Below are 13,555 nucleotides of genomic sequence, written 5' to 3' on the forward strand. Positions count from 1 at the left end.
TTTATATGCTGACTGCAACTCACTATATTGTTTTCACTCTTAATGGGTAGCTAGCTTTTAAAAAACAACTTTTCAAAACCATGCAATTACCAGTTATTACGAAGATTAGTAAGATTCTCAGGAATGGTCTGATGGCTAGGAATTTTCATTGCCAGGGAAACAAAGGAAAAAGGTCAAGGTTACTAGGTCAAGCCCTTGAGAGCCCTGTTGCCAAGGGAACAGATCGGCCACGTCAGGGTTGGTTTACCCATGGGCTGCAGCCCTGTGGAGAAAAGGAGTGGCCCGTGGGCCTGTCACTCACATCAGAGGTGGTAAGCCCGCCTCCAAGCCCGGAAGACCCGCCTCCTCTCTGAGGTTAAAGGAGGAAGGCAGAGATTGGAGGCTCAGGCAGTGACGTAACTTGCTGCTTTAGGTGGCCTTCCGCTCTGGCGGCTGTCGCGACGGGGGTTCAGGGACCATTTATTGGGGCTCCCCGCTCCCTCTGCTCTTGGAGGTGCCATGAGATCGGTTAGCTACGTGCAGCGCGTGGCGCTGGAGTTCAGCGGGAGCCTCTTCCCGCACGCTATCTGCCTTGGAGACGTTGATAACGATACGGTAGGTGCATGCGCACTGCAAGAGCCTGGATCTGTGCGGGGACGGCGCAAGGGAAGTGGGACAGGCCGCCCGAGCGTGCCACGTGAGCTTGAGCATGCGCGCTGTGGCTAGTATGGAGCGCTAAAGAGAAAAACTTTATTGATAGCTTCAGTGTTCGCGGTTGGTTTTGTTCGTTTGTTTGTTTGTTTGTTTTTGAGACAGAGGCTCCCTCTGTCACCCAGGCTGGTGTGCGGTGGCGCGATCTCGGGTCACTCCAACCTCCACCTCCCGAGTTCAAGCGATTCTCCTGCCTTAGCCTCTTGAATAGCTGGGATTACAGGAGCCCGCCACCACGCCCAGCTAATTTTTGTATTTTTAGTAGAAACGGGGTTGCACCATGTTGGCCAGGCTGGTCGCGAACTCCTGACCTCAGCTGATCCCTCCTCGGCCTCCCAAAGTGCTGGGATTAGAAGCGTGAGCCACCGCGCCCGGCCCCTGGGAGTATTTTTTAAGTGGGATAGATAGTTGATCCCTCGGCCTGATTGAGTCAAGTGTTCACTGGAGGAGCCTGGTAAACTGGTGGCCAAGTTTTCTGGATCACTGTTTCTGAGTTAAGCCTCCTGCAGTGGCGTCACCTCTCAAATCACTTACCTTGGCTGGACGCAGTGGCTCACGCCTGTAATCCCACCACTTTGGGAGGCCGAGGCGGGCGGATCACCTGAGGTCAGGAGTTCGAGACCAGCTTGGCCAACGTGGTGAAACCCCGTCTCTACTAAAAATACAGAAATTAGCCGAGTGTGGTCGTGCGCGCCTCAGATCCCAGCTACTTGGGAGGGTGAGGCACGAGAATCGCTTACACCCGGGAGGCGGAGTTTGCGGTGAGCCAAGATCTCGCCCACTGCACTCCAGCCTGGCCTACAGTGCAAGACTTCGTCTGAAAAAAAAAAAAATCACCTTTCAAAGCCGTGAAGTGGAAATAACAATGCCGCGCTCCCTGTGGCTCCGCCCCTTCGAAGACTTCTCTGAACCTCCTCCTACCCTCACAGAATTAAGCACACCGTCCGTGCTTAATATAGGCATTAAACTCAAAGTCTGCTGCTGTTAGACTTGGCCCACTCGGCTGGACTAGATTGGGGTATTTCCCTGCTTTGCTCTCCCGCCAGGGTAACAATCACTGCCACAACCCAGTGTTAATAACGTCCGGTTTCTTCAGTGCCTGCTTCATGGTAGATGCGTGTGCCTGGCAACTTGTGCTACACCTTGGTTGAATTACAGAAACAATCTCCACCTACCTGTTCTCTCCTCAGCAGTCGTTCCTCTTTATTTTTTATTTATTTATTTATTTTTGAGACGGAGTCTCACCCTGTCCCCCAGGCTAGAGTGCAATGGAGAGCAGTGGCTTGATCTCGGCTCACTGCAACCTCTGCCTCCCGGGCTCAAGCCATTCTCCTGCCTCAGCCTCCCAAGTAGCTAGAATTACAGGCGCCCGCCACCACACCCGACTACTTTTTGTATTTTTAGTAGAGATGGGGTTTCACCATGTTGGCCAGACTGGTCTTGAACTCCTGACCTCGTGATCAGCCCACTTCGGCCTCCCAAAGTGCTGGGACTACAGGCGTGAGCCACCATGCCCAGCCCTTCTTCTCATTTTTTAAATAAATTACCACAGGTCAAGCAGGTAAAACAATGCCTGGCACACAGTTTGGTGGTCTCTTAAGTGTTCGTGTTGTTGTGAGCATTTTATTCTGTTTTTCTGCAAATCTTTATTGAGCTGCTCATTATGCACCAAGGACTCTGCTACATTCTGGGAATTCAAAAATGAACGAGAGAATTCCAGTCCTCAGATAGCTCATAATCAAGTTGTGTAATAGTCACCGGATAATAACATGTAATGAGATGCATTGACTGAAATACGTAGGGGATTCTCCGGTGGAGCATTAAAGGGAATAGTGTCTGATGCTCTTTTTTTTTTTTTGCACTGGATTGCCCCCTTCTACCCTCTGCCCTGTCTTCGTACTGGGCCTCCCTGCTTCACACTTCCTTCACTGTCCTGTGCTTATTTCCCACCGCCCCCTAGTGCTGTGATGGAGAAGGTATTTTATGAGGCTTCTTTTGACTCTACCCCCTCTGGGGAGGAAAGAGTTATTCTCATAAATTTGTATTGTGTTTTCTGGGCTTTCATGTTTCTTCATGAACTGCCAAGCTGTCCAATTTTATGAGAAAATCAGAGGAGGAATTTTTTAATTTTTTTGTTTTTTACAGAGACAGGGTCTCACTCTGTTGTCCAGGCTGGAGGGCAGTGGTGCAATCATAGCTCATTGCAGCCTTAAACTCCTGGGCTCAAATGATCCTACTGCCTGCCCCAGCCTCCTGTGTAGCTGGGACTACAGGTGCCTGCCACCATGTCTGGCTGATTTTTTTAATGTGTTGTAGAGATGAGGTCTCATTGTGTTAACCAGGCTGGTCTCAAACCTCTGGCTTCAAGCAGTACACTGGCCTCGGTGTCCCAAAGTGCTGGAATTACAGGTGTAAGCAACCTCACCAGGCCACATTTTTAAACAGTAAATTATCAAAGCACCTTCAGATATACATTATTTTCCATTTTATCTGATTGCCTTCTTTGTTTAAAAGCATTCCCTTTTTTTCATAGCTTTATAGCACCACCTTTTTTGAAATTGTGTTTATCTAAATGAATTACACTATTATTCACTTCTACAATATTAGATATACTATCATTTTTTTCACCTGAGTTGTAAGCTCCATTACTGTAAGCTCCATAAGAATAGGAATGTTTTAATCTGTTTTTTCCACTGCTATATTCTCAACCCTTAGAACAGTGTAGGCACTGGCTGGGCGTGATGGCTCACGCCTGTAATCCCAACACTTTGGGAGGCTGAGATGGAAGGATCATTTGAGTCTAGGAGTTCGAGACCAGCCTGAGCAACACAGTGAGACCCCGTCTTTACAAAAAAGTGAAAAAATTAGCCAGATGTGGTGGTGCATGCCTGTAGTCTCGGCTACTCTGGAGGCTGGGGTGGGAGGATTACTTGAGCCTAGGAAGCTGAGGCTGCAGTGTGATGCAGTGAGCCATGATCACACTACTGTACTCCAGCTTGGGCAACAGTAAGACCGTCTCAAACAAACAACAAAAAAACAGAAAGAAAAGAAATATCAAGTAATAGAAGGTTTGATTTTTTAAAAAGCTAGTTTTATGCTCCTGTGATCTGATATTCTCGCCAGAAACTCCCATAACAATTATAAGAATTAAAAAAGGGCCGGGCGCGGTGGCTCAAGCCTGTAATCCCAGCACTTTGGGAGGCCGAGGCGGGTGGATCACGAGGTCAGGAGATCGAGACTATCCTGGCTAACATGGTGAAACCCCGTCTCTACTAAAAATACAAAAAACTAGCCGGGCGTGGTGGCGGGTGCCTGTAGTCTCAGCTACTTGGGAGGCTGAGGCAGGAGAATGGCGTGAACCCGGGAGGCGGAGCTTGCAGTGAGCCGAGATCACGCCACTGCACTCCAGCCTGGGAGACACAGCGAGACTCCGTCTCAAAAAAAAAAAAAAAAAAAAAAGAATTAAAAAAGAAATCAAAGTTTTTTTTTTTTTTTTGAGACGGAGTTTCACTCTTATCCCAGGCTGGAGTGCAGTGGAGTGCAGAGGTTCACTGCAACCTGTGCCTCCCAGGTTCAAGCGATTCTCCTGCCGTGGCCTCCCAAAGTAGCTGGGATTACAGGCGTGAGCTACCACGCCCAGCCAGAAATCAAAGATTCAAATAAATTCCAATTCGTTTCTAACTTTTCCTTACTATTCACCTGTTATCTCTGTTGCCTTCAGAACTAAATTTCTTGAGAGTACAGTGTTAGTTCAGTGTATTCTGGGGACAGGAAGGGGATGTTGGCTGTACCCCCAAGAGGAGATCATAAAGCAATTTGCAGGAGTGGGGTTTGAAGCCACTTGGTTAACATCTTGTGCCCCTGTAAAGGGCAGCTACCCAGATACAAATGGTGGAGAGGCTCCATGCAGGGACCTCCCTTCCCTAGAGCTTAGCCATCACTTGAGGGCACTGGAGGCCCAGAGTGGGGAGCAGCCCCTTCAGGCTCTACCCACTCAGGCCCCACCATCCTGTGTGGTTCCCACATACACCTCAAGATCAAAAGGCCTTGCTAGAGGAGGGAGGGCCCCAAGAGTTCACATTGTCTTTTTATTTGGCCCTTGATTAAATATGAGGTCCGAAGTTAGATTCTCCAAAACTCCACCATCTTGGGCTGTTTTCAAAACATGTCCCATTTGTAATGGGCAAATGCAAAGAGCCGAAGTCAGGCATGTGTAGCCTAGAGCTGTTCAGGTGGCATACTTTTCTGGGGTGGGCCATAAATTGTGTGTAGCCTCAATTTCTGTAACCTCTCCTACCCCCAACACACACACCCCTAAATGGAAATAAAGAACTGGGAAACTATGGCTGTGTTGGCCCCAAAAGATTGTTTTGTTATGTTTTTTGAGACAAGGTCTTGTTCTGTCACCCAGGCTGGAGTACAATGGCACGATCATGGCTCACTGCAGCTTCAGCCTCCTGAGCTCAAGTGATCCTCCTTCCTCAGCCTCCTGAGTAGCCGGAACTACAGGTGTGCACCACCACACCTGGCTAATACATATATTTTTTTTTTTGAGAGGTAGGGTCTCACTCTGTCACCCAGACTAGAGTGCGGTGGTGCAATCTTGGCTCACTCACTGCAACCTCTACCTCCTAGGCTCAAGCAATTCTCCTGCCTTGGCCTCCCAAGTAGTTGGGACCACAGGCATGCACCACCATGCTTGGGTAATTTTTATATTTTTTTAGAAACAAGGTTTCACCATGTTGGCCAGGCTGGTCTCGAATTCCTGAGCTCAACCAATCCACCCGCCTCCGCCTCCCAAAGTGCTGGGATTACAGGCGTGAGCCACCGCACCTGGCCTCACCTCGCAGATTTTTAAATTTTTTGTAGAAATGGGATCTTGCCATGTTGCCCAGGCTGGTCTCTAACTCTTGGCCTGAAGTGATCCACCCACCTCCACCGCCCAAAGCAGTGGGATTACAAGTGTGAGTTGTTGCACCTGGCCAGACTTTTAATAAAGTTGAGGAAGAGGCAAGTTGAGGTCTTGTGATTTCCCTTGGTTAGGCTAAGTAGAGAAGAGCTTGAAGTGGTTCAGCAGAGTCCCATCCTAACGCTTTCTTCTCTCTCCATTTGAAGTTAAATGAACTGGTGGTGGGAGACACCAGCGGGAAGGTGTCTGTGTATAAAAATGATGACAGTCGGCCATGGCTCACCTGTTCCTGCCAGGGAATGGTCAGTATTCACTTCCCTGGGCCTGGAGGGGGGAAGGGATCCCTTCTGTCCAGGGACAGCCTAGGATGATTCCCACACAGGTGCTCACCCATGTGTCCTGACTCCCCAGCTACTGGGCCCAGCCACTGACTTGCAGCCAATTTGATTCAGGGAGGGACGCCCCCAGCCAGCGCTCGCACCTGTCCTCACACACGCATACATGTGCTGGGGTGTTTTTGTGTGGTGGAGTACTCCTTGACACTTTATGGAAGTTGCCTAAGATGGTCTAATCTTAAAGTATAGTCAAAAATGGGGGCAAAAATTTGAATAAGTCTAGAAATATGATCGCCTAGCTCGATTAAATATAGGGTTCCTATTTTATTTTAAGTTCAGATTGTCTTAACCACCTCAGGTCTTCATGTTGCTGTCTGTGTATACCAAACCTGCAGCACAGTAACTCAGTTAATAAAGATTATCACCATAGTTCCTATGGCACAAGTTTTCAGTGAATGATGGTGATTAGAAAACCCGCCTGCTCCTCGCTTCACAGAGATCAGGGAGTACTGGTCTCCCCTGGCGTCTCCCTGAGCCTCCCTTTCTCTCTTACAGCTGACTTGCGTTGGGGTTGGAGATGTATGTAATAAAGGAAAGGTAAGAACTACAGGGGACCTTTCTTGATTCCTAGCTCACAGCGGAAATCAGTTGAAGGTTGAAGGCTTCAGCTCTGACCTCTGTGATCTGATTATTGGGTTTGTTTCCAAAACTCCCTCCCCAGTCCGTCTCTCCTATACCTCTGTTTGTCCTAGAACCTGTTGGTGGCAGTGAGTGCTGAAGGCTGGTTTCATTTGTTTGACCTGACACCTGCCAAGATGTTGGACGCTTCTGGGCACCACGAGACACTAATGGGAGAGGAGCAGCGTCCAGTCTTCAAGCAGCACATCCCAGCCAACACCAAGGTCATGCTGATCAGTGACATCGGTGGGCATGCCTACCTTTCAGGCAGCCAGGAGAGTAGGAGTCAGTGGGTACTAGAACAGACCCCAAGGGATTGGGGTGAGAGGGAGAATCCGTATTCATTTATGCATTGGTTATGTACTGAGCTCCCGTGATAAGCCAGGCATCGCTCAAGGCACTGGAATAGCCGTAGTGAATAAATAGACCAAAATTGCTGCCCTCCTGGGCGTTACTATGAAGAGACAGAAAAGAAACAATATAGGCCAGGTGTGCTGGCTCTCGCCTGTAATACCAACGCTTTGGGAGGCTGAGGTCAGAGGATCACTTGAGGACAGGAGTTCCAGGCTGTAGTGAGCTGTGATCTTACCACTGCACTCTAGCGTGGGACCCTGTCTCTCTTAAGAAAGGAAAAGAAAAGAAACACTATACATTTTGTAAGATAACTAAGTGGTATATTAGAAGGTGGTAAGTGCATGGCTGGATGCGATGGTTCATCCCTATAATCCCAGCACTTTGGGAGGCTGAGGCAGGTGGATCACTTGAGTTCAGGAGTTTGAGACCAGCCTGGCCAACACAGTGAAACTCTGTCTCTACTAAAAATGCAAAAACTAGCCAGGCCTGGTGGCAGGCACCTGTTATCCCAGCTACTCAGCAGGCCGAGGCAGGAGAATCACTTGAATCTGGGAGGTGGAGGTGGCAGTGACCCAGGATCATGCCACTGCACTCTAGCCTGGGCGACAGACTCCGTCTCCAAAAAAAAAGATAGTGCAGCCGACCACGTGGCTCACACCTGGAATCCCAGCACTCTGAGAGGCTGAGGCAGGCAGGTCCCTTAAGCTCAGGCGTTCAAGACCAGCCTGGCAAACATGGTGAAACCCCGTCTCCAATAGAAATACAAAAATTAGGCTGGGTGCGGAGGCTCACGCCTGTAATCCCAGCAGATTGGGAGGCCGAGGTGGCCGGATCACGAGGTCAGGAGACCAAGACCATCCTGGCTAACACAGTGAAACCCCACCTCTACTAAAAATACAAAAAAAAAAAAAAATTAGCCTGGCGTGGTGGCGGGCACCTGTAGTCCCAGCTACTCAGGAGGCTGAGGCAGGAGAATGGTATGAACCCAGGAGGCAGAGCTTGCAGTGAGCCGAGATCGCGCCACTGCACTCCAGCCTGGGCGACAGAGTGAGACTCCGTCTCAAAAAAAAAAAAAAAAAAAAAAATTAGCTGAGCGTGGTGGCATATGCCTGTAATCCCAGCTACTCTAGAGGCCGAGGCAGGAGAATTGCTTGAACCCAGTAGGTAGAGGTTGCAGTGAGCCAAGATTGTGCCACTGCGCTCCAGCCTGGGTGACAGAGACTCTGTCTCAAAAAAAAAAAATAGTAAGTGCAGTGGAGAACATAATTCGCAGAAAGTGCTAGAGTGTCGAGGTAGAGGTAGCAATTTTAAATGGAGTTGTTAGGGCTAAGTCCTCACTGAGAAAGTAACATTTGGTTAAAAAAAAAAAAAAAAAAAGCGGCAAGCAAGGGAGCCATACAGATAGGCGGCTTGTAGGTGGTGGGAGATACATGGGATGAATTGGGACACTTGAGTTGCATGTTTGAGTAGTATGAAGGCAGAGAGCGGATAGGAGCTGCGGAACAGATGGACCAAATGGACGGGCAAGATGCCGCAAACGCAGACAGGGGCGGGAGCCGACTGAGTGTGAAGTGAGCAGCACTGCAGATCGGGCATGCAGCCACACTGGCTAGAAGGTGCCGCTGTTAGCAGAGGAGCCGGAGCTGCTCGTGGGACTCCAAAACCCATCTTGTCTTTCATGCCCACAGATGGAGATGGGTGTTGTGAGCTGGTGGTGGGCTACACAGACCGTGTGGTGCGAGCTTTCCGCTGGGAGGAGCTAGGTGAGGGTCCCGAACATCTCACAGGGCAGCTGGTGTCCCTCAAGAAATGGATGCTGGAGGGTCAGGTAAGCAGCTGACTCTGGCAAGCAAGGCCCCAGGGAGCTGGGAAGAAGGGCTCCTGGAGGAGACAGTGGGAGAGCAGTCATGGGACAGGGCCAGGATGGGGAGAAGTGAAGTCACCTTGTCAAGAGAGATCCAAAGACCATTTCGAATCAGGGGCTTAGGGGAAATTGCTAGTAACAGGCGAAGAGAAAGGCATGTTGGGCTAAGAATGAGGACTGTGAAGGTAGGTGTGGAGTGGGCCGCATCAGGACCTAGACCCCAGCTGGGTCATGCACAGGGGAAAGCATGTGGTCTGTGTGGAGAGGACGGTGCCAGGCAGGAGCCCTGGAAACTCGAAATCCTTCCCCTGCTGCTACCCTTGAAGCCCAGAGGGCTGTTCCCAAGATCCCCGCCCCGCTCCCACCCCCGCCATTCTCTGCAGGGTCCCACTTCCTTCTGTCTCCATCTCCCTTTAATCCCATTCCCTGGCGCAGGTGGACAGCCTCTCAGTGACTCTGGGACCACTGGGTGTTCCTGAACTCATGGTGTCTCAGCCAGGCTGTGCTTATGCAATTCTACTGTGTACCTGGAAAAAGGACACTGGGTCCCCTCCTGCCTCCGAAGGGCCCACGGATGGCAGTAGGTAAGGGGGTACAGGCCTGTGGATGGTGTGGGGGTGCATGGAAGCAGGATGGGCTCCCAGATGGCACGTGGTAGTCAAATGGGTCTGCAGTTGGCAGAGCTGCCTCATCTAGGTCCCAGCCCGAGCACCTTTGCCCCACTGGGGAAGATTACGTTAGGACCAAGGGAATCCTGGGCTCTAACTCTGTAGCACCTGAAAGAGGTCCTGAGATTCCAACCTGGCAGCGCCATCCCTGTCTCTTCTCTTTGCCACATGGACCAGATAGGGTCAGTGGCAGGTTTCTAAGCTGATTCAAATCCCAGAAGCTCTTGCAGGGATATGGGTTACAAAGGGCTAGAGAACTCAGCTCACTTGGTCTCTCGCTTGATCCTTCCACCCTCCCGTGTACAGGGAGACCCCAGCTACCCGAGATGTGGTGCTGCACCAGACATCTGGCCGTATCCACAACAAGAATGTCTCCACTCACCTAATTGGCAACATCAAACAAGGTGAAAGTGCAGTGGGGGTGAGGGAGGGAGATGAGGGGCAGCCGTCAGTTCTGGGAGAGTGGAGATCCATAGCTTGCCCCTCATTTCGAGCCCTGTCCTTTCCCTGCTGCTGCAGAATGCCCCTCTCCCCGTAGGCTCTGACCTTGCCCTGCCCTTGACGTTTTCTTCCTCTGGTCCTCCTGTCCTACCCACAGGCCACGGCACTGAGAGTAGTGGCTCTGGCCTCTTTGCCCTGTGCACCCTGGATGGTGAGCAATGCTGGGATGGGGCGTGGGGGCTGTATGCCTGTAGGGTCTGCTCGGGGCCTATCCCACCCACGCTCAGCCTGCCTCTCCCCCTGGCAGGGACACTGAAGCTCATGGAAGAAATGGAAGAAGCAGACAAGCTGCTGTGGTCAGTGCAGGTGGATCACCAGCTCTTTGCCCTGGAGAAACTGGATGTCACCGTGAGTGGAAAACCTGGCAGAGCAGAACATTCTTGCATTTTCCACATGGAGAGATGAGATTTGGAATAATCAGGCTATTCTCACATCCCAGGGAACTCCCAACCTTTATCTTTAGTCTCTGTGTCTTTTTTTTTTTTTTTTTGAGACAGGATTTCCCTCTATCCCCTAGTCTGGAGTGCAGTGGCATGATCTTGGTTCACTGCAACCTTTGTCTGAAGCCATCCTGTCACCTCAACCTCCTGAGAAGCTGGGACTACAGGCGTGTGCCCCCACACTTGGCTAATTTTCCTAAACTTTTTGTAAAGATGAGATCTCACCATATATGGTTTCAAACTCCTGGGCTCAAGCAATCCTCTCGTCTTGGCCTCCCAAAGTGTTGGAATCACAGGCGTAAGCCACTGTGCCCGGCCTTAAGTCTCTTTAGATAGGTCTAAATCCATCTGAAGCGAGTTTGTTTCCTCTTACTCTACCATAGTTAACGCTATACCGTGCTGTTAGAAGTCTGTCATTTCCATAACTTCAGCAGAAGTAGTAGCCCTAAAGAAAAGTTACTGTAAGAGCCTGGAAGTATGTTATTCGTCCCAACTCCAGAGGCATATTTTGTAGGTTTTTCTTGTCCATATATAAATCTCTATTTAATGTCACTATGGCCCCTGAATCAGCAGGCAGGGGCTACACTTTATATTGTCGTCAGGCATGCTTGTTGGTTTAGGAGAAGAGGCAGACCTGGGTTTGAGTCCTGATTCTGCTGCCTCCTAGCTGAGTGGCCTTGGGTAAGTGACTCTATTTCTACAAGCTGAGGTTTCCTCAGTATAGAATTGCCTACTTCCTACGGTGGCTGTGAGCATTATGTGACAGCTCATTTGACAGTCCCATTTACTGCCCAGCCCATGGGTGAAATTCCTCCCCAGCTGGCTGTTTGTCATCCAGAGTCCAGTCCGCAGCTCCTTTATGTTCCTTGTCTCTGGCCTTTTTCAGGGCAACGGGCATGAGGAGGTAGTTGCATGCGCCTGGGATGGACAGACATACATCATTGACCACAACCGCACCGTTGTCCGCTTCCAAGTGGATGAAAACATCCGTGCCTTCTGTGCAGGTGACCCCCGCCCTCATGGCCCCTTGCTGACCACACTTAAGTTAGACAGGCGTGTTAGATATGCCAGGGAAGTGTTTGCCCCTCACTTCCCTTTCTGCCGTATCCCCTGATGGAAGTCTTCATTCACCAATGAGTTCTTCAGCTCTTTTGTTTGGGGGTGAGGGGTGGTCACTACATTGCCATCTTGACAATCTTAAATAAGAAATAAAAGACAGCAGCATCTCCACCCCGGAATATTTTAAAGAATGGCATGAGTTTCTGTCATCGGTCTGGGATGTGTGAAGACATCAGGAAGTTCTTTTCCACCTGAGCATGCCAGGTCTCTGTGGAGAAAGGTCTCCTAGAACATTTTCATTAGTTCCAAGTCAGGGGCCTTGGGAGGCAGCACTCACTCTCTGGGTGACTGGGTGATGCCTTTGGAAGGAGGGATTGGATTGGCCTTACTTTCTGATCGTGTTCTGCTAGTCTCGCCCTTGGGCGAGCAAGGCCGTCCCTCATCACTCCAGGGGTATCACTAAGATGGGAAAATCAACAAATAGCACCTTTTTGGATTCTGTTCTGCCTGGGTTTTGTTGCTATGGTTTTTCTACATCTGAAGTGAGCCAGGTCTTTTCCCATCTTATCTGTTTTACTGAGTTCCTAACAGAAAACAAATAGAGAACCTTTCATTTTTTTCCGGACATCAGTGGAGGATAGGAAGTGCTGACTCGAAGGTCTGTGTTTTGCTGTCTGCCCCCCACCACCAGCACTGAAACTTCCTGACCTTTGTCCCCCTGCCCACATCTTCCAGGCCTGTATGCCTGCAAAGAGGGCCGTAACAGCCCCTGCCTCGTATATGTCACTTTCAACCAGAAGATCTATGTGTACTGGGAGGTGCAGCTGGAGCGGATGGAGTCTACCAATCTGCTGAAACTGCTGGAAAGCAAGCCGGAGTACCACAGCCTGCTGCAGGAGCTGGGTGTGGGTGAGTCCCAGAAAAGCCAGTGGCCTGGGTGCCCAGGAGACCCACAGCCTCTCACCCACCCCTTCTTGGCTCTCAGATCCTGACGACCTCCCTGTGACTCGTGCCCTGCTTCACCAAACGCTCTACCATCCAGACCAGCCACCACAGTGTGCTTCCTCAAGCCTCCAGGATCCCACCTAGCCGTACTTGCCTCAGAGCTGGTGAAGGATTCTTCCGAACCCCCACCCTACCCCCTAAAGGTATCTGTGATATTGGCAGGATAGGGAATATGCATTACAGAAATGCAGGATTTGACTCTGGACATGAAAGATGGCAGCAGCGCTAGGGTGACCATGAACTATAGACCTTGCAGTCTTTTTGGTGAAAGAAGAGACAAGTTGACCCTCTGCCCATTTCCTTGTGGACCTCATCCATCACGCCAGCAGGGTCCTAGGACCCTGGCCTTGTTCCAGATCATCTGGGACATGTCCCACTTCCCACTTTGACTGTGTTGAAAACAGAGACTTGTTTGCGTGGCCCCAACACCCATAAGGAAACCAGGCTTTAGGCCCAGGGGGGGCAGTGGAGGTAAGGGCTCCACCCCATCTTAAGCTCTGTCTTCCATGGCATAATTCCAAGTTCTTGATGTTGGTAATTGTTAAAGGAATGGCAAACTGTTTTGTTTTGAGGGATCTTTCTACAGTCTGGTCTCACCCATGTTCCTAGCAACCCTGAGATGATTTTCCTCCATTTACCAAAGCAGCTGGGTCAGTGCTTTCTCGTGTTGCCATATTCTTCAGGTATTAGTGAGCTTCAGAAGCCCTGCTCCCATTTTTCCACCCACCCATTCCCCCATAAAAAAGCTTATTGTCTCTAAGACAATAGTCATTTAAAATGTGATGCAGGTTTATGATCCAGACCACAATCAGAATTATATCTTGGGTCATTTATGTGCCGTCTGTTCTTGATTCTCAGTGCTCTAAGTCGGTGTTTTTCAAACTGTGGTTGCAGTCCTTTGGTGGATTATGGCCAGCATTTTTAGAATAGGTAGAATAGAATAAAGTAAAATAGAAAACAGCAGAGTGCATTGCTCGCAGTGTGGGTAAGTATTGTTTTGTTACAGTCATATGTGCGCGTGTGTACTGAGTGCCATGTGAAATGTGTTCCTG

At 50.0% G+C, this 13,555-nt stretch overlaps 1 protein-coding gene across 2 annotated transcripts; it reads left to right on the forward strand.

Annotated features, from left to right (window-relative positions):
* The first annotated feature begins 385 nt into the window (after nt 1-385).
* Nucleotides 386-13,466, forward strand: ITFG2 (integrin alpha FG-GAP repeat containing 2). 2 transcript variants are annotated; one of them, XM_015150778.3, is made up of 12 exons: nt 386-594; nt 5,806-5,901; nt 6,490-6,531; nt 6,687-6,858; nt 8,655-8,794; nt 9,266-9,414; nt 9,805-9,902; nt 10,097-10,150; nt 10,247-10,347; nt 11,326-11,443; nt 12,234-12,407; nt 12,484-13,466. In XM_015150778.3, the coding sequence occupies exons 1-12, from the start codon at nt 499-501 to the stop codon at nt 12,585-12,587; spliced, it is 1,344 nt and encodes a 447-aa protein (XP_015006264.3). In that variant the 5' UTR covers nt 386-498; the 3' UTR covers nt 12,588-13,466. The 2 variants fall into 2 exon arrangements, with proteins under 2 accessions (XP_015006264.3, XP_077809416.1); XM_077953290.1 differs by lacking the exons at nt 5,806-5,901; nt 6,490-6,531.
* The last annotated feature ends 89 nt before the right edge of the window (nt 13,467-13,555 follow it).

Source organism: Macaca mulatta, chromosome 11 (genome assembly GCF_049350105.2).
Source record: "Macaca mulatta isolate MMU2019108-1 chromosome 11, T2T-MMU8v2.0, whole genome shotgun sequence".
Classification (NCBI taxonomy): domain Eukaryota; kingdom Metazoa; phylum Chordata; class Mammalia; order Primates; family Cercopithecidae; genus Macaca; species Macaca mulatta.

Excerpts from the sequence above, each read along its gene's own strand:
- ITFG2 (XM_015150778.3), top strand. The coding sequence starts at position 499 with ATGAGATCGGTTAGCTACGTGCAGCGCGTGGCGCTGGAGTTCAGCGGG. Across the intron at positions 6,532-6,686 it reads ATGTATGTAATAAAGGAAAG|AACCTGTTGGTGGCAGTGAG; the intron begins GTAAGAACTACA and ends TGTTTGTCCTAG. Across the intron at positions 9,903-10,096 it reads AATTGGCAACATCAAACAAG|GCCACGGCACTGAGAGTAGT; the intron begins GTGAAAGTGCAG and ends TCCTACCCACAG.